Genomic DNA, 25,699 nt, shown 5'->3' with positions numbered 1-25,699 from the left:
ATCTAGTAATTAAGAGTATGCTTTCTTCACCGAGACATCAGGTTTAAGGTAAATTAGAAAGTGACGAAGAAGAAGAATTCTTATATGCATGAGAGTGGATAGGTGAAATCTAAACCCCAACAACATATTCATCTCATATTATCAACATCATCCATTCACTTTTGTGTTTATCCTCAATTGATCAAATTGCATTCATATTTATTTTTCTACACTTTGCATTCAAAACCCCCAAAATATTGTTTTTAGTCTTAATTGGTTAAGCAAAAGCACAATTGTTTAGTGTCGTGAGTCTCTTGGGAAACGATACTTGGTCTTACCATTTATTATTACTTGATATGATTCGGTACACTTGCCAATGTATTAACAAATTTTTGACTCCGTTTTCGGGGATTAAAAATTTATTCATCAAGAATCAACATCAAAATCACATATAATAATACAATTATAATAATAAATTATCAAATAAACTCTAAACTCATAACACCATTACTTAAATCAAATTCACAACACAATAACAACAACTCAACCAACTCATGTTCCATAGACACACAATCCAAATAACTTGGAAACTACACCATTCAAGAACAACAATATGGATCATGCATTTAACCACTACCACTCACCAAATAATTGTTTCTACAACCAAAACACATCATGGTACATAGGCTCACAACATTGCAATCATCACCGATTTCCTCAGAACACTTCCAAAATGCACACCAAGTATCTAACATCACCATGCATTGGAAAACAACACAACATTATAGAGAAATACTACGACTTCCTATAAAACACCATGACACCATATAAAGAAACTACAACTTCATAAAACATTATAAAAAATACTACGACTTCATATACCAAAACATCATATAAAATATTACAAGTGATAATTGGATTAATTATTATTTTCGCATGTTTTCATTTAATTCTTGAGAAGGTAATAATGTTTTAAATTTTCACTGTAGTATGATGATATCAAAATTATATATTCTCTAAGTAAAGGACGATCTTGTACTTTCATATGACATCCTAAATCGGGGTGTTACACAACTCATCAATTGAAACATAGAAGGAAGATAATATATTTGTGTCATCAAAGATTTTTACAATCTAATCATCCATATTAAAGTTAAAAAAATTCAATGGACATCAAGAGAATGACGATGCACCAATTCTATTGATTGACCTTCAAATTTATGAAACAATTAATAAAGTACATAATGTATTTGGTAAAACATTCAAGAATTCATCTAGAATGAGCCCTTGAAAGAAAAAAAAATCAATATTCTTTGATCTTCCATATTGGACAAAATTAGAGGTTAGGAATTGCATAAATGTAATGTATGTAGAGAAGAATGTATGTGATATCTCGATTGGTACATTACTCAGCATTCAAGGAAAGAAAAAATATGGAGAAAATGTTCGTTTGGATTTGGTTGAAATGAAGATTCGAGAAGAGTTGACATCAAAGGAGGTTGGTAAGTGTACTTATTTTCCCTCTACATGTTACATTATGTCCATTCAAGAGAAGATAAATTTTTGCCTTTGTCTAAAGTGTGTCAAGGTACCACAAGGATACTTTTCAAATCTTAAGAGATTAATGTTAATGTAGGACTTGAAGTTTGGTGGTTAAAGTCTCACGATTGCCACAGGTTTATGCAACAACAATTATCGATGGTTATTCGTGGAATTTTACCAAAAAATGTTAGACAAACTATAACTCATTTGTGTTAATTTTTTTCTTCAATTTGTAGTAAAATCATCGATCCTCTAAAATTATATGAACTTCAAGGCAAGATTGTTATCATCTTGCATTAGTTGGAGATGTTTGTCCCTCCATCCTCTTTTGACATCATGATACATTTACTTGTTCATTTGGAAAGAGAAATCCAATTTTGTGGATCAATATACCTAAGGTGGATGTATCCTATTGAACATTATATGAAGATTTTGAAAGGGTACGTGAAAAATCAATATCGTCCAAAAACTTCAATGATTGGAAGATATATTGTTGAAGAAAGTATCGAATTTTCTTCAGATTACATGACAAAAATAAATTTGATAGAAGCATCCGCGGTATGAATGTAGACCAAAGATCGCGTATAATTGTTGCAATTCAAGAAGATCACAATAAGGGAATAAAAATATATATGACCAATCCATAACTTCATATATGAATTTCATATTCGTGTATAAATTTATGTGTTTTTATTAAATAATGTTATATGTTATTTTATAGGTTTGTTATTAATCTTTTGTATTTTTTTTTATTTTAACATATATATGACTAACCATCAAATTTCATCAAGGGATGAATGACCCACAACTATACCAACCAGAGGAGCCATTAGATTGAGACAACTCTTTATGAGATGAGCTTGTGATGAGAGGACAAATGTCGTTGACGTCATCACTAGTGTGGCTATCAGTCCAAATGTGAAAGTCTTCAGAAGCTATTTAGGAGTATTGACATGTGACATAATATTCATTCTTACTCCATCGTTGGATCATGTGTCTACAGTTGATCGCATTATGATTTGGTAAGGCATATTGATAAGTTAATTAATGTTATTTAATTTATAGTTTAATTGTACTGATAATTTCTTGAATACTATTGATGTGCATTTTCTTTATTGTAGATGACATTTGGTATTTTAAATGTGGCGACTGTTGGTTGCAAAACCAACGGGAAGCGAACTAATCGCAATGTAGAAAGTGATAAATATCGTTGTCTTCCAAGATACTTGTGCAACATTTGACAACTCTTGCACAATAGACTATTTTTGTATTTTTAACAAACAGTTGTTGCGCAAGAAAATGTAACAAATTATTTATAATTTGTTAAGACTAGTGTTCACCCATTTTATTCTCATACATTAACAAGCATCTCAATTCCATATTCAAGTCAAAATTAACTCACCAATACACTCAAATCCTATCCCTAGTGACTTGAGCCTATGATAACTCATCAAGTTTCAATTCCTTGAATCCTTAATAAGAAAACATGCATTAAGTTCAATTAGGTGTTCGATTTCACTTCTAGCTTCAAATCATATTTTCTAATAAATCAAGAACCACAAAGCAAGCTAGAAGAAGCCGTAAACATGAAATTAAATACTAACATGAGTTGGAAAAGAAGAAGAACCACAATAAAAGGAAGGAGAAAGCCCAAAGAGGAGAGATAGAGCCTCAAACACTCCAAACAACCTCCAAGAGTCTCCCACAACAACCCTAGGTGATTTTATTCATGTAAAAATAAGGAATAATGAAAACCCTCGCTAAAACATGATTAGATACTAACTTATGTGTATCAAGGCTAATAGTCTCATCTAACACCTTCATTCTGGCCTAACGATGCCTAAAACTTGATGTTCTCTAACTTATAACTCATCGGACAAGCCAACTCGCCCAATGAGTCAGTCTAGTGCCCAATAGTGATTTTCTGGTCATCCGAGGGTTTAAACCATCAATCAAGTAAAATTTACTTGACTTCCCAATTCTTGCCAAATATTATAGTTCATTGGTGATAAATTCTTCAAATTTTGATGATTAAAACCATCAACAATAAAATGTTGAAGTTGAAATTTTAAACAAATATTTTCTTGTTCACTAAGATCCAAAAAGTAAATTTTATTCAAAAAAAAAATACATATATCTTTTTCTTGTTCACTAAGATCCAAAAAGTAAATTTTATTAAAAAAAAATACATATATCTCAATGTTAAAAGAGAAATTTCACCATATAATTGAATTTGTTTTAAAGTAAAAAAAGAAATTAAATATTGATAGACGTAATTGTTAAAAGAGAAATTTATGATAATTAAATCAGAATAAAAACATCGATAATGAAATAACACATAACAATTAACTTTACATTTTATGTTCTTGAATTAATGTAGAAAAGACAAAAAAATTAAAAAAAATTATACTATGAAACTCATTTCACTATTAGGTACGGTAAGAGAGAGTTATTTTTTTCTCTCAAGAATGAAACATAACATATCTGAAATAAGACAATGAATTTGTGTTTAACTTATTTTATTTCTTTTAGAAACAGGAGAGAACATTTGAGAGTGAAAAATGAACAAAAATAGTAAGTAATTCAATAAAAAGACAAGAGAAAAAAAACATTTAATCATATTTTAGTATTTTTCTATAATATTTAATTTTGTACTTTACTGTTTATTAACATTAAATACCAATCTATATAAAAAAAATAAAACTTTTTTTGTTTAACTCTCATATGCAAAGATATTATTTCTTTTATCAATAGTTTTTTGTTAGTTTTTTTTTTTCTAATTTCAACTTAAAAACTTTTTGCCAGCATTAATTAAGATCTTTTTACGAACTAAAAAAAAAGTTGGTAAAAAAACTCCAAGCATCAAGAACTAAAAATAACCTTAATTAATGTGAACCTAAATAATTGTGATCATCATAATTGAAAATAATATTAGTTAATATCAATCAAGAAAAAGTTTTTCAAATATAAATTATAAAAATATGGATGAACTTTAACAAAAAATAAAATAAGATGACATAAATCAATATCGTCCAAAAGATAATTTCGATATGTTTTGAATTTTTAACAATTATTTAATATTTAAATTATTATTTCTATTTGATAATGATTACAATATTTTTTAAAAAAATCATTAAATTTGAATTTTCTTATTAAAAAAATAAAATAATTTTCAATGAGATCAATTCAAATTTAATATATTTAAATATTTTAAGAATTATGAAATTCTTATCCTAAAAGAATGTTAATGTTGAGAAAAAAGTAAAATTTTATTCAGTTTAATGAGTTAATTAAAAAAATGTAATTAGTTTCATATCTTTTAGATATAATAAATTGGCATATAAACTTTACAATATGCATATATTTTATAAAATATGTTTGTGAGATCCCGGAAAATTTTAAAACGTAATTAGATGTCAAATCAGTAATTACGATACTGCTGATTCACCTAGTAGCTTCCATCAATGAGCCGCGACACACGTCCAGTGCATTAATTGCGCACTAAGCTCTGCATGCACACACGACACTTGTCACGTTAGAAGCTTCCAATTCAGAGTTTGGTATGCAGGTGTCAGCGAGGGAGACGTTCGTTCAAACGAACGTGAGTTAAGCAAAAAGAGTTTTCGAAAAACCCTCCACTCACCTGTATCACTCATCTCCTTCCTCTGAATCAGATTTTCCAATTTCTCTGATCTCTCTCTAGAACCAGTAACCTTCTCTCTTCAACAACTCATCTTCTTCTTCTCCGATTCACTTTCCAGAACCGTAGGAGTGTTCGTCCAGTTGAGACCTTTCATTTGGACCGAACAGAACTTGGATCGGAACTGGTAAGTTTTTCTGTCTTAAGCTTCGTCCCTTTTTCTGGTCTCATGCGAACCCTAGTTGGTTGCATGAATGGGTTCTAGGTCTGAGTTTTGGTTGATTGTTTTGGTGTCTTAGTTTTACGTGGGAACTGTGGAACGAAACTTGAGAGTAGAAGTGGTTAGAGGAAACCCTAGAATCGTGCTTTTGGAAGATCACTGCTATCCAGGTAAGGGAAGCTTACATATATTTAAATTTATACGTGTATGATTGTATGAAAGCATGATTGGGTTGTCTGTATGAAATCTTTGTATGCGTGATTTTCTGATCTGCATGAACGAGCCCTGTTGTGCTGTTATGAATGTACTGATATGATTTTTCTGGATTGTTGAGCTGCATGCATGGTTGAATCGTATGGATGAATACTATAATGTATGAATTATTAAGATGTTGATTATTGAATATGAAGTAATCTGGAAGTGAGAGTGTAAAGTCCATAAATCTGAGATTCATTTGAAGTATAAAGTTTAGGTTAAAATGTTGAAATCTGAAAAAAAAATGGCTAAGGTTGATAATTCTACACTTAAATCCTACTTTTGTTAACTAACGCTCGTCACTGTACGGTCTTATACCGTTCGGTTTTCCTTATGATACTTTAAAATGGAATTCTTTCATTTGGAAAGAATTCTGCTCGAGAACGAGCGTTCCCATTTGAGTAAAATAGTGTTCGACCTCATGTCGAGCATCAGTCTTTAATAGCGTTCGACCTCATGTCGAGCGTCAGTCTTTAATAGTGTTCGACCTCATGTCGAGCATCAGTCTTCAATAGCGTTCGACCTCATGTCGAACGTCAGTCTTTAATAGTGTTCGACCTCATGTCGAGCATCAGTCTTCAATAGCGTTCGACCTCATGTCGAACGTCAGTCTTTAATAGTGTTCGACCTCATGTCGAGCATCAGTCTTCAATAGCGTTCGACCTCATGTCGAACGTCAGTCTTTAATAGTGTTCGACCTCATGTCGAGCATCAGTCTTTAATAGCGTTCGACCTCATGTCGAGCGTCAGTCTTTAATAGTGTTCGACCTCATGTCGAGCATCAGTCTTCAATAGCGTTCGACCTCATGTCGAACGTCAGTCTTTAATAGTGTTCGACCTCATGTCGAGCATCAGTCTTCAATAGCGTTCGACCTCATGTCGAACGTCAGTCTTTAATAGTGTTCGACCTCATGTCGAGCATCAGTCTTTAATAGCGTTCGACCTCATGTCGAGCGTCAGTCTTTAATAGCGTTCGACCTCATGTCGAGCGTCAGTCTTAAATAGCGTTCGTCCTGATCTCAATTAGCGTTCGTCCATACAGTGAATTAACGTTCGTCTTTTTATGGAAGTGTAACAAAGAATGAAAATGTGATATTGAGAGAATTATAAAGTGAACGAACCCTATATGAGGTGAAATTATGATATTGATATTTGAACGAGCGTTCCAAGGAGGAACTACTCTTGGTTGGAAATTGATATTTGTAAAGTATGACTGTGGATAAGTTTAGACTCGCTGTCCATCCTGATGTTCCGTGATACGCCTCTTCAAGTAGAAGGGGGTACTCATGTGTGGGAACGGCAGGAGGTCCTTAGTCCATAAGTTAACATGGGCGACGTAAGAACGGACTTACCTCGAGTGGCAGCTGTTTAATGTTACCCAGTTACTACATCACTCGGGTGCAAGGACGCTTGAAACTACACAGATTCATACAGTCCGGACGGTCTGTCTAGAATATTTATATTTATGTTTTGGTTGAAGTTATATGCATATGTATTGATTGTGTGATGATTTGAATATAAATGTTGAAGTATGAATTTAAAATACGTAAGCTTACCCTTGCATTTCCATTGTGTTGTCTACTGTACATGTATACTCCGTCTTGTCAAAATGCAATGATCATCCGTTGTGGATGTGAGCAGATGGTGGAGCGTCCCTTGAAACACTGCTGGAAGAAGAAAATTTGGAGGACACGACCCTGGTGGATGTTGAAGTCAAAGCCGAGCCCTAGAGCGCTCGCCAGTATAGTATAGTTTATTATGTGTTTTATGTAGACGTTCGGTTGTAATCCTGTAAAACCGTTCGTCCTTAAACTCTTTATATTATGACGTCCGTCATTTCTGTATGTTTTTTTGAACGTTCGACACCGTTAGTGCTCGTTCGGTCTTTGTAAGACTGCACTGTTTATTATCTTAATGTAATTAATCTTGATTATGGTAATTACTATATTTTGGGATGTTACATTAGTGGTATCAGAGCAGTTTTGTTCTCTTAAGGACGCTGTAGGTTATGAGCGCATTACGTTTTTACTGTGTGCTTATCGTGTGTTTAATAAGTTAATGTTTTAACTGTTAGACACTTCTAACGTTCGTTTTCTCTGGTACAGAAAACGATGGCCCCTAGACTCCCTCCTCCACCCCAACCTAACGAACCTGATGCGTCCAACCACGCCAGGTTGTTGGAGACAGTGATAGACCGTTTACAACAGCAGAATACGACCCTAATGGAACAAAACGCCACCCTGATGCAGCAAAACCAAGCTGCCATGCAAAGTCTGGAAGCTTCCCGTGCTAGCTCGGAAACAACCCAGCGACAGCTGATGGAGATTTTAGCATCAACCAGGCACACTGCGGGAGCGTCTTCTTCCAACGCTGCCCCGCCTACTGCTGAGTGGACCCTGGAGAGTTTCCTCCAACACCACCCGGCTAAATTCAGTGGGAAATGCCTTCCTGATGAGGCAGACCAGTGGTTGAGAGATATGGAGCGTATTTATGATGCTAAGAGGTGTCCGGATGAGAGCCGCTTGGCTTTTACAGAGTATTTGTTGACTGGAGAAGCAAGTCACTGGTGGACGAGTATGAAGGCCATCTTAACGGACGCTCGGAATCCAGTAACCTGGGCGGTTTTCAGAGGCAAGTTTTATGAAGAGTATTTCCCGGACAGCGTACGTTACGCTAAGGAAGTTGAGTTCCTTCAATTGGCACAAGGAACCAAGTCTGTGTCGGAGTATACCAACACCTTTAAACACCTCCTGAGGTTCAATACGATGGCTACTAACGAGGAGTGGCAGTGCAGGAAGTTTGAGAATGGGTTGAGAAGTGATCTGAAAGTCTTGATCTCAACTTTGTGTATTCGGTCTTTTCCTGCCATGGTCGAGCGAGCCAAGGTTTTGGAGAAGAATATGGCAGAGGCAGAACGGTTGAAGAGGCAGCAAACAGTGAGTAGGGGACCAATGGTGTCCAGGGGAGGTGCTGTACAGAGGAGACCTCCTTACGCTCGTCCAAATCAGTCTTCTCAGACGAGCGGATCACAAGCAGTAGTCCCTGTCGGACAGTCTGGGCAGGGAGGTGTTGTTTGTTTTCGGTGTGGAGGACCACATTATAGGTCTTCATGCCCTCAGTTGGTGGGAGTAAAGCAATGCACTCGTTGTGGAAGAAACGGGCACCTGGATCACGAGTGCAATATGAGTGGGCGTGCTGTGATGAGGCCACCTAATGCTGGAAGAAATCAGCCAAGAGGAGGACGAGCCCAAGCTAGTGGGCGAGTGTATGCTATAACGAGCGCTGAAGCAGCGAGTTCAGGTAACCTTATTGTTGGTGAATGCATGCTGTTTGGTAGACCCTGCTGTGCTTTGTTTGATTCGGGGGCAACGCACTCCTTCATCTCGAAGGCGTGTGTTGAAAAGCTGGGATTAGAAGTGAGCGAGATGCAGTTTGATCTGGTGGTGTCGACCCCAGCAGCTGGTGAGGTTAGGACGTCCACTATGTGCGTCAAGTGTCCTATAGAAGTGGATGGGCGTAGGTTTAAAGTTAGCCTCATCTGCTTACCTCTTCAAGGTTTGGAGGTTATCTTAGGAATGGATTGGTTGGCTGCCAATCGTGTTCTTCTTGATTGTGGAGCGAAAGAGTTGATCTTCCCTGGTGTAGATGAAGAAGTTCTTTCAGTGACGCTCGGTCAGCTGAAAGAAGACATTATGGAAGGCGCCAGCTGTTTCTTGGTTATGACTCACGAGGATCAGGAATCCAGAGGAAGGGTAGAAGAACGATCGTCCACTAGAAACGGTAATGGACGATCAGTTGTGGACGAGTTTGCGGACGTTTTTCCGGAAGAGATCCCTGGACTTCCCCCTCAGCGTGAAGTGGAGTTTACAATTGATTTGGTGACTACAGCCGCTCCCATCTCGGTTCAGCCATATAGGATGTCGCCTGCGGAGTTATCTGAACTAAAGAAGCAGATTGAGGAGTTGATAGAGAAGAAATTTATTAGGCCGAGCGTATCACCCTGGGGAGCGCCCGTGCTGTTAGTAAGGAAGAAGGATGGCAGCTCTCGGTTGTGTATTGACTACAGGCAATTAAATAAGCTGACCATCAAGAACAAGTACCCTTTGCCGAGGATAGATGACTTGCTAGATCAACTACATGGGGCTGCAGTATTCTCGAAGATTGATTTGAGATCCGGATATCATCAAATTAGGGTTAAAGAAGATGACATCCAGAAGACAGCATTCAGGTCGCGATATGGGCATTATGAATATGTGGTGATGCCTTTTGGAGTAACGAACGCTCCAGCCGTGTTCATGGAGTACATGAACCGCATATTCAGGCCTTATTTGGATAAGTTTGTGGTCGTTTTCATAGATGATATCCTCATCTATTCCAAGACTGAAGAAGAGCATGAAGAGCACCTTAGACTCGTACTTGGAGTGTTGCGGGAGAAAGAATTATATGCCAAGTTGTCTAAGTGTGAATTCTGGATGAAGGAGATCCAGTTTTTGGGTCATGTGGTGTCGGCTGGAGGCATCTCGGTGGATCCAGCGAAAGTGCGAGCGGTATTGGATTGGGAGAGTCCGCGTTCGGTCACGGAGGTACGTAGTTTTGTTGGACTGGCGGGCTACTACAGACGTTTCATTGAAGGTTTTGCTAAGATAGTAGCGCCGCTAACCCAATTGACCCGTAAAGATCAGCCGTTCGCTTGGACTGATCGTTGTGAATCCAGTTTTCAAGAGCTGAAGATCAAGCTGACGAGCGCCCCAGTGCTGGTTATTCCGGATACGTCTAAACCGTTTGAAGTTTATTGCGACGCTTCTCATCAAGGTCTGGGTTGTGTTTTGATGCAAGAGAGGCGAGCGGTAGCGTATGCGTCTCGGCAGTTGAGGATTCACGAGAGGAATTATCCAACGCACGACCTGGAGTTGGCAGCGGTCGTTTTTGCACTGAAGATCTGGAGGCATTTCTTGTATGGATCCACGTTCCAAGTTTTCAGTGATCACAAGAGTCTCAAGTACCTCTTTGATCAGAAGGAGTTGAATATGAGGCAGAGGAGGTGGCTTGAGTTCTTGAAGGATTATGATTTCGAGCTGCTCTACAATCCAGGAAAAGCGAACGTGGTAGCGGACGCTCTGAGCAGAAAAGTGGTGCATATGTCGTCTATGATGGTGCGCGAGTTGAGCTTGGTGGAGAGTTTCAGAGATCTAAGGTTACAGTTTGAGTTTGAACCGAACAGCATCAAGTGCTGTAACCTTAGAATATCTAGCAATGTGTTCGACCAAATCAGAATGAAGCAGCGTGAGGATGAAGATCTGGTGAAGATACTAGACTCGCTCGTTTCAAAGAAAGATAAGGAATTCAACACAGGAACGGACGGCATGCTGCGTTACAAGGGTAGGACGTGCATTCCTAATGATGGCGAACTGAAGAGGATCATTCTGGAGGAAGGCCATCACAGTCGTCTTAGTATACACCCTGGCATGACCAAGATGTATCAAGACCTCCGGAAATCGTTTTGGTGGCCTGGAATGAAGGGTGATGTCGCTCGTTTTGTGGCATCATGTCTAACTTGTCAACGAGCGAAGGCAGAATATCAAAGACCTGGCGGATTGCTTCAACAATTAGAGATTCCCGAATGGAAGTGGGATAGCATATCCATGGATTTCGTGACTCATCTACCACGCACGGTCAGGAATCATGATTCAATCTGGGTGATCGTGGATAGGCTAACCAAGAGCGCCCACTTCCTAGCTGTCAACTTAAAGATGTCGTTAACCAACTTAGCTAAGTTGTATATCCAGGAGATCGTTCGTCTGCATGGGGTACCTTCGAGCATAATTTCAGATCGTGATACAAGGTTTACTTCACGGTTTTGGCAGTCACTTCAAAGCGAGCTTGGTAGTAGATTACAAATGAGTTCAGCCTACCACCCTCAGACGGACGGCCAGTCTGAACGAACCATCCAGACGCTAGAAGATTTACTGAGGACGTGCGCCCTAGATCACTTAGGCGCATGGGATGAGGTTCTGCCGCTAGTGGAGTTCACGTATAACAACAGTTTCCAGGCGAGCATTGGAATGGCACCGTTTGAAGCACTCTATGGGAGGAAATGCCGAACGCCACTTTGTTGGTTCAAAGAAGGAGAGCACGTACTAACTGGACCTGAGCTTATACAGCAAACGACCGAGAAAGTCAAGCAAATCCAGGAGAGGTTGAAGACGTCTTTGAGCAGGCAGAAGTCGTACGCTGATAAAAGGAGAAGACCGCTGGAGTTCGCTGCAGGGGAGCATGTGTTCCTTCGACTCAATCCAGTCACTGGTGTGGGACGAGCCGTTCGTCCAAAGAAGTTATCTCCCAAGTTCATTGGACCCTACCAGATATTGAGGAAGATCGGACCAGTGGCGTATGAGCTTGCGTTGCCACCCCAACTAACCAACCTTCACCCTGTCTTCCACGTCTCTCAACTTCGAAAATATATAGCAAATCCGTCACACGTACTGGAGTTAGAAGACATTCAGCTACGTCCAGATCGAACGTTAGAATTGCGTCCAGTTCGTGTAGAAGATAGCCGCACCAAGTACTACAAGGGCAAGGAAGTTCGCTTGGTGAAAATAGTGTGGGACGCTAAGACGGGTGATTCAACGTGGGAAGTCGAGAGCGCCATGAAGGACTTGTATCCTCATCTGTTCTTGGGTAAGTCTCTAATTTTCGAGGTCGAAAATTTTTGTAGATAGGTGGAATGTGAGATCCCGGAAAATTTTAAAACGTAATTAGATGTCAAATCAGTAATTACGATACTGCTGATTCACCTAGTAGCTTCCATCAATGAGCCGCGACACACGTCCAGTGCATTAATTGCGCACTAAGCTCTGCATGCACACACGACACTTGTCACGTTAGAAGCTTCCAATTCAGAGTTTGGTATGCAGGTGTCAGCGAGGGAGACGTTCGTTCAAACGAACGTGAGTTAAGCAAAAAGAGTTTTCGAAAAACCCTCCACTCACCTGTATCACTCATCTCCTTCCTCTGAATCAGATTTTCCAATTTCTCTGATCTCTCTCTAGAACCAGTAACCTTCTCTCTTCAACAACTCATCTTCTTCTTCTCCGATTCACTTTCCAGAACCGTAGGAGTGTTCGTCCAGTTGAGACCTTTCATTTGGACCGAACAGAACTTGGATCGGAACTGGTAAGTTTTTCTGTCTTAAGCTTCGTCCCTTTTTCTGGTCTCATGCGAACCCTAGTTGGTTGCATGAATGGGTTCTAGGTCTGAGTTTTGGTTGATTGTTTTGGTGTCTTAGTTTTACGTGGGAACTGTGGAACGAAACTTGAGAGTAGAAGTGGTTAGAGGAAACCCTAGAATCGTGCTTTTGGAAGATCACTGCTATCCAGGTAAGGGAAGCTTACATATATTTAAATTTATACGTGTATGATTGTATGAAAGCATGATTGGGTTGTCTGTATGAAATCTTTGTATGCGTGATTTTCTGATCTGCATGAACGAGCCCTGTTGTGCTGTTATGAATGTACTGATATGATTTTTCTGGATTGTTGAGCTGCATGCATGGTTGAATCGTATGGATGAATACTATAATGTATGAATTATTAAGATGTTGATTATTGAATATGAAGTAATCTGGAAGTGAGAGTGTAAAGTCCATAAATCTGAGATTCATTTGAAGTATAAAGTTTAGGTTAAAATGTTGAAATCTGAAAAAAAAATGGCTAAGGTTGATAATTCTACACTTAAATCCTACTTTTGTTAACTAACGCTCGTCACTGTACGGTCTTATACCGTTCGGTTTTCCTTATGATACTTTAAAATGGAATTCTTTCATTTGGAAAGAATTCTGCTCGAGAACGAGCGTTCCCATTTGAGTAAAATAGTGTTCGACCTCATGTCGAGCATCAGTCTTTAATAGCGTTCGACCTCATGTCGAGCGTCAGTCTTTAATAGTGTTCGACCTCATGTCGAGCATCAGTCTTCAATAGCGTTCGACCTCATGTCGAACGTCAGTCTTTAATAGTGTTCGACCTCATGTCGAGCATCAGTCTTCAATAGCGTTCGACCTCATGTCGAACGTCAGTCTTTAATAGTGTTCGACCTCATGTCGAGCATCAGTCTTCAATAGCGTTCGACCTCATGTCGAACGTCAGTCTTTAATAGTGTTCGACCTCATGTCGAGCATCAGTCTTTAATAGCGTTCGACCTCATGTCGAGCGTCAGTCTTTAATAGTGTTCGACCTCATGTCGAGCATCAGTCTTCAATAGCGTTCGACCTCATGTCGAACGTCAGTCTTTAATAGTGTTCGACCTCATGTCGAGCATCAGTCTTCAATAGCGTTCGACCTCATGTCGAACGTCAGTCTTTAATAGTGTTCGACCTCATGTCGAGCATCAGTCTTTAATAGCGTTCGACCTCATGTCGAGCGTCAGTCTTTAATAGCGTTCGACCTCATGTCGAGCGTCAGTCTTAAATAGCGTTCGTCCTGATCTCAATTAGCGTTCGTCCATACAGTGAATTAACGTTCGTCTTTTTATGGAAGTGTAACAAAGAATGAAAATGTGATATTGAGAGAATTATAAAGTGAACGAACCCTATATGAGGTGAAATTATGATATTGATATTTGAACGAGCGTTCCAAGGAGGAACTACTCTTGGTTGGAAATTGATATTTGTAAAGTATGACTGTGGATAAGTTTAGACTCGCTGTCCATCCTGATGTTCCGTGATACGCCTCTTCAAGTAGAAGGGGGTACTCATGTGTGGGAACGGCAGGAGGTCCTTAGTCCATAAGTTAACATGGGCGACGTAAGAACGGACTTACCTCGAGTGGCAGCTGTTTAATGTTACCCAGTTACTACATCACTCGGGTGCAAGGACGCTTGAAACTACACAGATTCATACAGTCCGGACGGTCTGTCTAGAATATTTATATTTATGTTTTGGTTGAAGTTATATGCATATGTATTGATTGTGTGATGATTTGAATATAAATGTTGAAGTATGAATTTAAAATACGTAAGCTTACCCTTGCATTTCCATTGTGTTGTCTACTGTACATGTATACTCCGTCTTGTCAAAATGCAATGATCATCCGTTGTGGATGTGAGCAGATGGTGGAGCGTCCCTTGAAACACTGCTGGAAGAAGAAAATTTGGAGGACGCGACCCTGGTGGATGTTGAAGTCAAAGCCGAGCCCTAGAGCGCTCGCCAGTATAGTATAGTTTATTATGTGTTTTATGTAGACGTTCGGTTGTAATCCTGTAAAACCGTTCGTCCTTAAACTCTTTATATTATGACGTCCGTCATTTCTGTATGTTTTTTTGAACGTTCGACACCGTTAGTGCTCGTTCGGTCTTTGTAAGACTGCACTGTTTATTATCTTAATGTAATTAATCTTGATTATGGTAATTACTATATTTTGGGATGTTACAATGTTACTTTCCATTTTTTAAACTATAATTATTTAAAAAAATGACCTAAAAGTTTGTCGACTGCATTGTCTTAAGTATATTTTGTTTGCAGGAAAATAAAAAAAATTTGCTTTATCATACTATAATCAATAAAATCTACTCCGTTACATAAATAAAAAATTATATTTACATTAAAATTCTTCTGATTGAAAAAAATAAACTAAAACAAGTCAAGAAAAAGTCAAGGTCTAATACATACATTCCTCCACGCGCACATGGGGCTTCTAAACTTGGTAAGAAAGTTTATGGGTCACAGCTTCCTGAACCTTATATTTTCTTCCTGCAGACCCATTGATCTCCTTAAATGCCCATTTTACCCTTAAGAAAAGAATAATAGAAACCTAAATTATTTCGAGATTGAGGATTGGAAATACATGATGCAATTTAGAATTTTTTCGGATTACAATCTGAAATATATTTGAGACTGTGCTGAAATACATATATATTTTTTAAATTATATAATTTGAAATATATTTTAAAAATAATTCATCCGTCCGTATTTTACAATGCATTTTCAAATATTATAGCATATTCCACCTATAATGTATTATATAATGCATTTTGAAATGCATTCTCCTTCATTTCTTCCAACTATAATAACGAAATCATTGTTTATTACAATAATTAGCATCATTATATTTATTTGCTATAAGCAAATAAAGTAATAAATATTTAAAATTAATGGAATAAATAAATAGAATAAGACTAAGTAGAGTATATATATATATATATATATATATATATTTCATATTTTATTTATATATTTGTGTTATAGTAAGATATATATATATATATATATATATATATATATATATATATATATATATATATATATATATATATAGTTTAAAATTACTTAAATGGTTATAATTATAAAATGAAAATTCATTTGCATGGTCCAATTTCTTTTTGGGATCTAATAGTTTATTAGGCTTTGAAAATTTTTATATATCATTGTATATATATAGTTTGAGTAAAATTTTGGCCACACGAAAAAAGTTTCTCCAATAACAAAAGTAATGTTTATCGTATTTTTAATGCTAATAACACTGTTATAACATTTATGAATTGAACAAACTTGTAATATATAGGATGATGTAAAATTTAAGAAGACGTAGAAGGCCCAAAAAAGCATATGTGTTATAGGAGCACAATTAAGATTTCCTTGATGAAGAAACATGTCTTAGATTAGTCTTTTTGTTTCAAAGTTGAAACATAAAGAAGAATCAGTGATTGTATCTGTAGGTAACATAAATGATGAGAAGATTAGAAAATTGATTATTGTTACAAATATTTTTGGAAATAGCCTAAAGCAGAGTGCAATAAGCTTATTTTATATGGAGTTATTTGTTTTGGATGAAATTAATTAATATTATAATCATCTTATGAGTGTCAAACCAATGGCAGTGATTATAAGGGTTGAAGGAAGACCGAATTTGAGATGGTTCCAGAAAGTTAAAGTGTAAGCAATGTTAGGAGCACGACGAGCTTGTTCACAGACTATCAAGTTTGCAGCTGATCCCAAAAGTGATAAGTTTCCTGCAACTGTGCTCGCCCAAGCCAATATCAGCCATGCTTTCTTCTCACTTTCTTCGGAAATTGCAGCAGCTGAGGCTGCAACTGGTCCTCCAAGCAATAGAACTACAAAACATCAACACAACATTACTAACATCAAAACTCACAATATCACTTAAAACCAATTTTCATACGGTTATTGTTAAAAGCAATTTTATAAGGATTTATATAAAAGAAAACAAAGAATCACTGGGAGAAATTTGTGACATCCGGCACTCTTTCTTTATCAATGTAAAATGATTTAAACCACAAACCTGAAGTTAAACTTTTAGGATATATGTAGTTTTATGCATACAAAATGAGTTACTTGAAAACCCATTCTCTCTTATGATGTTCTTTGTTAACTAATCCCAAAATGATATCATCCTTATGTCTAGAGTTTTACTACTAAAATAGGATCACATACTTTGATCAACATTTAGCTATTCATTAATTAGTTGCCATAATGAAGACATTCAATGCTATTAAAAATTCTTGTTAACTAGTCAATCACAAGCTTTTAATTTGGATAGTAATACAAAATTTTCTAAAAAGATCAGTTTAGCTACCAATTGAGTGAATATGGACAAAGAAAACATTACAAATCAAGTTCCTTTTCTATGTTAATGCATTCAATGCAAAAGCATAAAAATGGCAAAACATTAAAATGGTGTATTTTTTTTTTCAAAATTATTGAAATGGCCAATTTTAAAAAAAAAATTACACTAACAAACAAATAGTGTTAGCTTGATATGATCTTATTATGAAAGAGTTATACCAAGAAACATGATTTTGATATAGAATATTTTAAGTTGAAATCGTGTGAAAAGATGATACGATTTTAATATAATGAATTTTAAATAAAAGTTATATTAAAGTGACACGACTTTAATTTAATTTTGTTAGAAGTTATTTTAAATATAACATATAATTTAAAATGTTATTAATTGAAGTCTTATTACTTTGGTACATTTTCAACTTTATAAATATTTTATTTTGAAGTCATTTGATACGATTTTTTTATTGTAAAGTCATACAACCTTAACACAACATATTTATTCTTGTAATATTTTTTTTAAATTGTTCATTTAGTTAATTTTTGAAAAAAAAATTGCATGAGAATGTTGTTTTGTCTATATTCAACGTTAATAAGAACCATGTGAACACAAAAGTTAGAAGAAAAAAATAACTGAAAAAAGTAAAAAGAAAATTGAATATTTGAGTAACATGAGACATACCAGTTGGTACATTTGAAGCCACATTTGATAAGATGAGTATAACCAAAGCAAGCATTGCCACTCCACTGGCACGATCTACTCGAGAATACGGTTCCATGACCTCCCAGAGAGCACCTGGAATTCCAGTTTTATTGAAACCATCTACTGTTATGAACATTCCACAAAAGAATATCAACAACGAATAAGAAACCTGTTACAACAACAAACATTGTAAATCCGCATCAAAACAACATTATGTAAATCTAAAGCAAGAGCTTGTGTTTATAAGTGTTACCTTTTCTAAGGATGGTCTAGCATCTTGGAAATCAAGAACAACCAAAGCTAGAGCAGCTGAAATAGCAGTCCATGACATATTCAAACCAAAAAGCATGGCAACCAACATTCCCAATGTGATCATGTAAACACACGACTTCCACACTATATATTTCCATCTTACACCCAAACGCTCCTTTACTTCTAAACTGTTCAGCACAGTTTCCACAACTGGTTTAACCATTTTGGCATCAGTTTTTGAAGGACTGGTTTCCTCATGCGTCTCATAAGTCATACCATTTGTCTCCTCCTTTGATGCATTCGAGTTTCTTGTGGAATCTAACGTGTTGCTGAGAACCCTGTCGATTTCACCATCACCCACTACCGATCGAATTCTCAGATTCTGACCATGAGGGGAACTTGGAAGATTCAAATTTTCCATGTGTGCATTCCATTGTTCAGAGTTGAGTGAGTTAAAATGGGACATTGTGGCTGGAGAAAACTGATGAGAATTGACCTCTTCCTCTGCTGCATGATTTGCTATTGGATTTTCTTCATCCTTTTGAACAGACAACACCCTCCAATACATCACCATAAGAATCACAGCATTCACTACAACCCCTACAAGCATAGCTGGAAGAACACCAATCAGAAACTGTCCGAATGATATTTTACCTTGAACAGCTATGACAAGATTTTGAGGGTTGCCGATCGGAGTTGCTGCAGAGCCAATATTAGCACTTGTAGCAAGTGCAAGCAGTAAAGGGTGTGGTGGGAGGTTGTGTTGCTTTGCAATTTTCAATATGAATTCAGTCAGAACAACACAGGCAGTGTCATTGGTGAAAAGAGCACTCGAGACAGCAGAAATCACACAGATTCTAAAAAGTAAGTCCTTTGCTCCTTTACTTTTCCATGAAAGCAATTTTCCTATGTATTTAAACATGTCAGCTCTTTCTAGGTAAACACTGACTACCATTGTGCCGAAAAGAAGACCGAGAATTGGAAGATCGATTGCTTCGTATGCTTGATCTGGACTGAGAACTTGGAATATGACCATGAGCATTGCACCTAACAAGGACCCTGCAGTTCTCCCAATGGGAAGGAATGGCACAGCAGGAAAAACTGCTAGCATCCAAAAGATTGCAAAGGCAATGGATCCAAGCACTAGTTTTGGAACAGATGCCAATGCCATTCTTGTAACTCTTGTAGAACCAAGAGTCAATTCCTAGTTCTGACCTAGTTCTGATCAAAGACCGAAATTTTCACCTCTAACCCTTATTCCAGCTTCATAATAGAATGAAGTTTCCTGGACAGAGAAAGTCATTTGAGTGTATACACAGGATATTCACTTACTTTCAATCTCATGTGAGTGATAAATGAGAACATTCATGGGCATAAATTGGTTGTGATTTTAATCAATCATGTTAAGTGCATCATGAAAACCATTATCAAATATAAGAAAAAAACGAGATTACACGTATCCAATTCACTTACTTTGGAAAGCCAGTCTATCACGCCCTGTGATTTAACGTAAGAGAGCTTTCACCAATTTGCTGTCCTTGAATAGGAATTCATGCCATCTGCATGAAAAGCTATGAACTTTTAACAAACTAAAGTATTTTTTTTTTTAAATTGAAATTGAAAAATAACAAAATATCTTATTTAGTTAGAAAAATGGCATTTGGGAATTGCGACATGATTAAGTGTTCTTAGGACATCTCGTAATCACATGGAAGAACGTGACCCTTCCTCAACTTTCTATGCACGCACAAACATTTATGTAACCATAAAGTATAAAAGATTTAATCAAAAATATTTAATTTTAAGTTGAACTTCGTCCTTTTTCCCTCTCATGGCCTCAAAAATAAAATTGATACCCTAAAATTAATAAATATTTAATGTAGTACCAACTTTGTAAATAAAAATATATGACGTATTTATATCGGCACAGCGTCACGCTATATTTACTGCTTATTCAATACATTTTAAGATCAAGTTATTGCCACACAAGAAAGAATTTACATTAACACATTAATTAATATAAGCATAAATTGGGCATTAAATACAATATAAATTAGGAATGTAATTAGTCAATATAAATTATTATATATAAAGTAATATTACTAAAATTCGAATTCGGACCGTTTGGTCAAGGGATAAAATCTTCAGGCATTTAACATTGCATAATTATCTTGAATTACTATTTATATTAAAATATTTAATATTAAGTTTTAAGTTTAAAAAAAAATTAAAAACTACATTTAGATTTGTAAATTAGAATTTATTTTATGATGATTTTCAATTTTAAGTTTATAACAATTTAATTAAAATTTAAAGGTTGTTTATCACTTGTCAAAAATAGCAAAAGTGTTTTAAAACTAAAAATCAAATTCATATTTGTTGGTGAGTGTAAAAAAATATTTAAATGAGTAAAAAATTATTTCAGATTCATTATTACCAGATTTATTTTGTTTAAAAAAAAACTAAAAATCACCATCACTTTTGTATGCATCTCATATATTTTAAGAAAGCTTTATAATATGATAATGCAAAATGAGGGAAAGTACAAAACGTTTAAATTTAGTGATGATAACTATATTTGAACTATCAGACGAAATGATCAAGAGTGAGTTACGGAAATCAAAGTATCGTTATTCTACGCAGCTTTCAAAATGATGTGGAAATTACAACCAGATAAAACCTGCAATTTCTGGATCATATATAAAAAGTGTTTGTGGAAGTACAATTTATGAACGATATCTTACTTTTGCTCGAAAGAATTATATTCTCCACTTCAAAATTTGTTTTTAGAAACTAAACCATTGCTCTCTCAAATAATAAAAATTAGTAAGTGGCTCAATTAAAGAGTAATTTAAAATCTAATCTTAATAAATGGTTAAAATTTTGGCAATTAATGCTACTAAACAAGTCAGATTTTGATCTAAAAGCTAATTTATGTATCGTTAAATAAAATTAGTTTAGTGACCAACTATATAAATATTAATTTAATTACTATATTATATAAGAATTAGCTCAGTAATCATGTTATATAAAAATCAATGATCATATAGAAACTAATTCATCAATCGTAACATATAAAAACTAATTAAATGATCATATTATATATATTTAACATAGTTCCCTTTAAATAGAAGCTCTATGGTCTGTATTTGAAGGAGTTGCTCAAATTATAACCAGAGTGTAGTTGGCCATCTACCACTGGGCCGGTGGCTGACCAAAGCTGTAACAGAGTTAAAATCTACGATCTTAATTATAACCCAGTGAAACTGTCCTGTGTAAGGAAACCAAATGAAATTCAACTCTTATGTTTCTGCATCTAAAAAAAATCAGGCACAATCGTTAAGTGAAACCTATAACCTATGATGAACAGGACTTTAAACCTATTCTAATTCTACAAAACTGATTTATAAAATGAGGTTTCCGTTTATATATTTTAAATTGATTTTATTTCAAGTTGAGGTGAGACGATGTAGCTATGTTTTTTATCTGTTAATTACAAGCACTACAACTCTATTTTTTGTTATCACATAAGTTCTCAAGCATGCCCTTTGACTGGCTGCTGGTGAAACTCTGCAAAACAATATTCAGACTCTCTAGAGTCTAGAAAATGCTTTGTTGATGCTTGCAGATCAGACATGGCTTGGAAATGATACAGAAAAGCTTCTGCCTAGTGGTGGTATCAGAAGTTTTCAGTGGAGGCACTCTAAGATAGAGACAAGAACAAGAAGATTGATAAAAGTTTTGGCGAGACTAGTTAACCAGAAAACTAGCATACAAAGAATCAAGCAACATTATATAAATTCTACTGCCACATTCTCATGCCTCGCATCTCTCATACAGGATTATGCAGCAAAACCAAAAGTGCAATAAAAATAATAAAAAATTAGAAAAGTTATTCAAGTTATATAAAACAATATAAAAGTATGTGAAATTATTCAACCACTGAATAAGCTCACAAGAGTAGTTATCATTACATTGTATTTTTTTAATAGACTACCAAGGTCAATAGAGCACAATACTGCAAGTCCATATAATAAAACATCAATCACATAATTTTTCCAACTCCATAAAACATGCACATAATACTTCAAACTCAAGCAACTGTCGTAACCACCACAGTAGAAAATAGACCAAGGAAAGCAACCTTACTTCCCTATTATGATTCCTCTCAAAACACCTTCAGTATTTGCTTCAAAACCTTACTTCTTTGCATGATGAAGGGTGTGTTGCAGGATATGCTACACAAAGAAGATAGTAAAATTAATATAATTGTTGCAGGGGTATAGTTTGTATTTTAGACAGTAGGTACACAGAAACACTATAGGAGGGGCAACTTCTTATGGCTTTCTTTCAAGAATTTTTAATGGGTTTATTCAGAAACAAATTACAGATAGCAAATTGTTGCAGAATCTTGATGTTTCACAGTTACCATGTTAGAAATTAGCTACCTTTGTAGGATTTGAAACCATGTAATTTCGTGATAACAATACTAACATGCTTAAACTTCCAAATCTAAATGAAAGCATATACATAACATAAGTGGTGACTGAAATAAATATAACTGTGTCGGAGTATATATTTTCTAAATATACACATAAGATGACTTACAACACTTTTACACTGATCAAGGACTCATCCAGCAGGAAAAGTAAAAGAAACCACAAAGCAAACATAATTTTAATAAGAGAAAGGAGGAATTATAACTGAAATGTTTGCTAATATTGAAAAGACTACTGTGTATATGCTTTTAAAATTAAATTTGGTTTGAACACAAATTTGTATAAGGTTAATGATTTTTTCAATAACTACGTTATTAGTATTAACAACTTTTAATTTAGAATTTTCTCAACAATTATAGAAATAATATGTCTTTTCATGTGCCTAAAGTTTATACGTACTTCTCTACAAGTTAAACCTGCATCAGTGAATCGCATTGTACTAGGTCTGCTAAGCATCTTTGTTATTCAAGAATAGCATGATAAAGGGGTGGAACCTATATAAGCTAATTTATATACAAGTGTCACCACCTTTCTCGCCTTAATTCACAGCATTGGAAGATGCATATGTCAAAGTTGATATCCAAAACTCGTATACAACCCCTACCCTCATAATACTTGATCATTTGGTGGGCGGCATCAATCCCAGACATTTGGAGGTGATGAATGCACTTTAACACACTTTAAACCATTAAGCTCTGACTCACAACATCATCTGGGGTCCGTGCCAGTTGAGCTGCCATGAATGCACTTCACTTAACAGCAACATTGGCAGTAGTGACATCGATAGGTTCAGCCACCCAAACTTAAAAGTAGCAGTGTCAACCTATTGCACAATCAGAGAACCTAGAAAACTAACTTTGGTTTTGTTTATAATATTTTAAGAGTATAAAGATAGTTAAGTAAGAGATACTTAGCTCGTTCGTTAATATTCTATTTAAATTCAATTTCTACCTAAAGGATCTTGTTAAGAAGCCGTGGTTTGTATTGTATTAAGATAATTTCACTATTCATTAAATCACCCCAACGAAAATTTATGGTAGAAATACTCATCACTCATTTTCAAGAATCACTTCAACTCGATGAGCCTAACATTCTTATATTTCTTCGTTCCCAAATGGTCGTCTATTTTCTCAACTTCCCTACTGACTCATTAACGGTATAAGAAAAGGATGCTACTACGTCTAGACAAACAATGTTTCGGGGAAAAAATTCGAAACAAGCATATTCCTAACAACCAAATCAGAATATATATGTATGTGTGTGTAAACGCCAAGCCAATGACGAAACCAGAAATGCAAAGCACAATCACTATTCACAATAGAAAATAATCAAATTGTAATATATGCAACTCACCGTAAATAATTAAAACCAAGAAATAGGAAGAGAACTGGAAAATAAATTTAACAAATATCTCGGTACAATTTCAAATCTGAGACATATAAGAGAGGAAAAAAGGAAAGTAAACGAAGGATATAAAGCGGGGAGAGAACCTGAGGGAGGACAGAACGACACCGTTAGGAGAGATTGCTCAGCAGAAATGACGGTGACTGGGCACCGAATTCGCCGGAAAAGGCGCTGGAAGAGAATGATGCAGAAGAGAAAAAGAGAAAGGAAGAAATGAACTGAAGAATGAACGTGGCTTTGCCGGAAAACAAGAACAGAGGAAGAGAACCACGAAAAACAGAGGAAGAGAATGCCCTCTAAATATTACATGTAGGGGTATATGTAAAGAAGACATGTGTACTTGAATTCATCAATGAGTCATGCATAGTTACTAATATTCAATTAATGACGTGGTTAGAAGTTGTTTAATACAATGTAACAACAATTTACATTATTTAAGAGTAAATATCACTTTACACCAATAATTTTATGAACATGTTTTAAACATAAATTTAGTTTTTTTATCTTGTATATGAGATTACATTATTGAATTTATCTAATCACTCAATAATTTTATCAAAATTTATATTAATATTTATCTTACTTGTTATCAAATTGTGAGAAGATGATTTTTAGTTTATATAAAAATTTTAATCCATATAAACATATACATGTACATCTAAACATATATATATCTACGCTAAATATAAAATTAGATATTAATAAATAATAAACAATTATGACATAAATTTAACAAAAAAAAGATGAGTTTTAGTTAACTTTAATAATATATTAAGAAATAGATTTTAAGTGTATTTTAACTTTACAAAATTGACTTATAAGATCATGATTGCATGTATTGTAAATATTTATATTATAGTTGATGAAAAATCTTTAATTTATTTGTATTATAGTTAACTGATGCTATCCGACCATAAGCTAACTTCAACTAATCCGACTACAAGTTATTATTCTTTAACTTAACATAATTAAATCGTTATTCTTTAACTTAGCATAATTTTCTTTAATCTATTAACTTGTATGATAATAAATTATTGGTCCACTTAGACCACATAGGTGAAAACCTATAAATTAACAATTATTCTATAAATAATATATCTATTGAGATAAATAATTTACTTTCATTCTTATTGCATTATTTGTTATCTGATTTATTCTATTAACTTAAATGTCTGGGTGTCTTTTATCAACACATCACCGTTAAGTAAAGAAAGAAAACAAAATAAAAAAAAATCAAAGAAGTATGTAGAACTCATCTTCACTTGGCATACTTGATCCGCAAGAAAAATATTAATTTATTATTATTATATGATGTAGTATTTTGTGGGGAGCGGTGTTAACAGATTACTAAGATACAAGAATCAATGCAAAGCAATTCCAGATCATGGCCTTTTAATAAGAATATTAACATATACTGGAATACTTGCCTTGTATAGAGAACAGTAAAGTATATAAATCAGTTCATGTCTCACAAAAACAGCAAATTAGTATATTATTCTGCTCGTTTGGTTGGAATACATCACTCCCTTTCCTGAAAGGAACAAATTCTACACTTGTTAAGTATGACTGAAACGATTTTACTTTTTCATAATAAAAAACTCACTGGTTCTGTTTCATTAAAATAAAAACTAAA

The 25,699-nt window shown here is 35.2% G+C and overlaps 2 protein-coding genes and 2 long non-coding RNA genes across 4 annotated transcripts; 2 read left to right on the top strand and 2 right to left on the bottom strand.

Moving 5' to 3' along the window:
* The first annotated feature begins 4,934 nt into the window (after nucleotides 1-4,934).
* Nucleotides 4,935-7,327, top strand: LOC148199652 (uncharacterized). The gene is made up of 3 exons (XR_015785681.1): nucleotides 4,935-5,348; nucleotides 5,461-5,551; nucleotides 7,278-7,327. It is a non-coding gene; the product is annotated as an uncharacterized LOC148199652 (long non-coding RNA).
* Nucleotides 7,328-7,747: 420 nt separating this feature from the next.
* On the top strand, nucleotides 7,748-10,842 carry LOC148199651 (uncharacterized). The gene is made up of 4 exons (XM_088112742.1): nucleotides 7,748-8,936; nucleotides 9,192-9,628; nucleotides 9,716-10,545; nucleotides 10,728-10,842. Exons 1-4 carry the CDS (start codon nucleotides 7,748-7,750, stop codon nucleotides 10,840-10,842), a joined length of 2,571 nt encoding a protein of 856 aa, XP_087968868.1.
* A 5,332-nt stretch (nucleotides 10,843-16,174) lies between these two features.
* LOC124823983 (silicon efflux transporter LSI2-like) lies at nucleotides 16,175-19,371 on the bottom strand. The gene is made up of 3 exons (XM_088114498.1): nucleotides 18,165-19,371; nucleotides 17,891-18,080; nucleotides 16,175-16,739 (listed from the first exon to the last, which is right to left on the bottom strand). The coding sequence occupies exons 1-3, from the start codon at nucleotides 19,332-19,334 to the stop codon at nucleotides 16,477-16,479; spliced, it is 1,623 nt and encodes a 540-aa protein (XP_087970624.1). The 5' UTR covers nucleotides 19,335-19,371; the 3' UTR covers nucleotides 16,175-16,476.
* Nucleotides 19,372-21,935: 2,564 nt separating this feature from the next.
* Nucleotides 21,936-24,374, bottom strand: LOC124823982 (uncharacterized). Its single transcript, XR_007027686.2, has 2 exons — nucleotides 24,153-24,374; nucleotides 21,936-22,401 (listed from the first exon to the last, which is right to left on the bottom strand). It is a non-coding gene; the product is annotated as an uncharacterized LOC124823982 (long non-coding RNA).
* Between the last annotated feature and the right edge of the window lie 1,325 nt (nucleotides 24,375-25,699).

The sequence above is a fragment of the Vigna umbellata genome, chromosome 4 (assembly GCF_029865625.1).
Source record: "Vigna umbellata cultivar VRB3 chromosome 4, Vumbellata_1.0, whole genome shotgun sequence".
In the NCBI taxonomy this organism is placed as follows: Eukaryota; Viridiplantae; Streptophyta; class Magnoliopsida; order Fabales; family Fabaceae; genus Vigna; species Vigna umbellata.
This window is presented reverse-complemented; position numbering and strand designations above follow the sequence as displayed.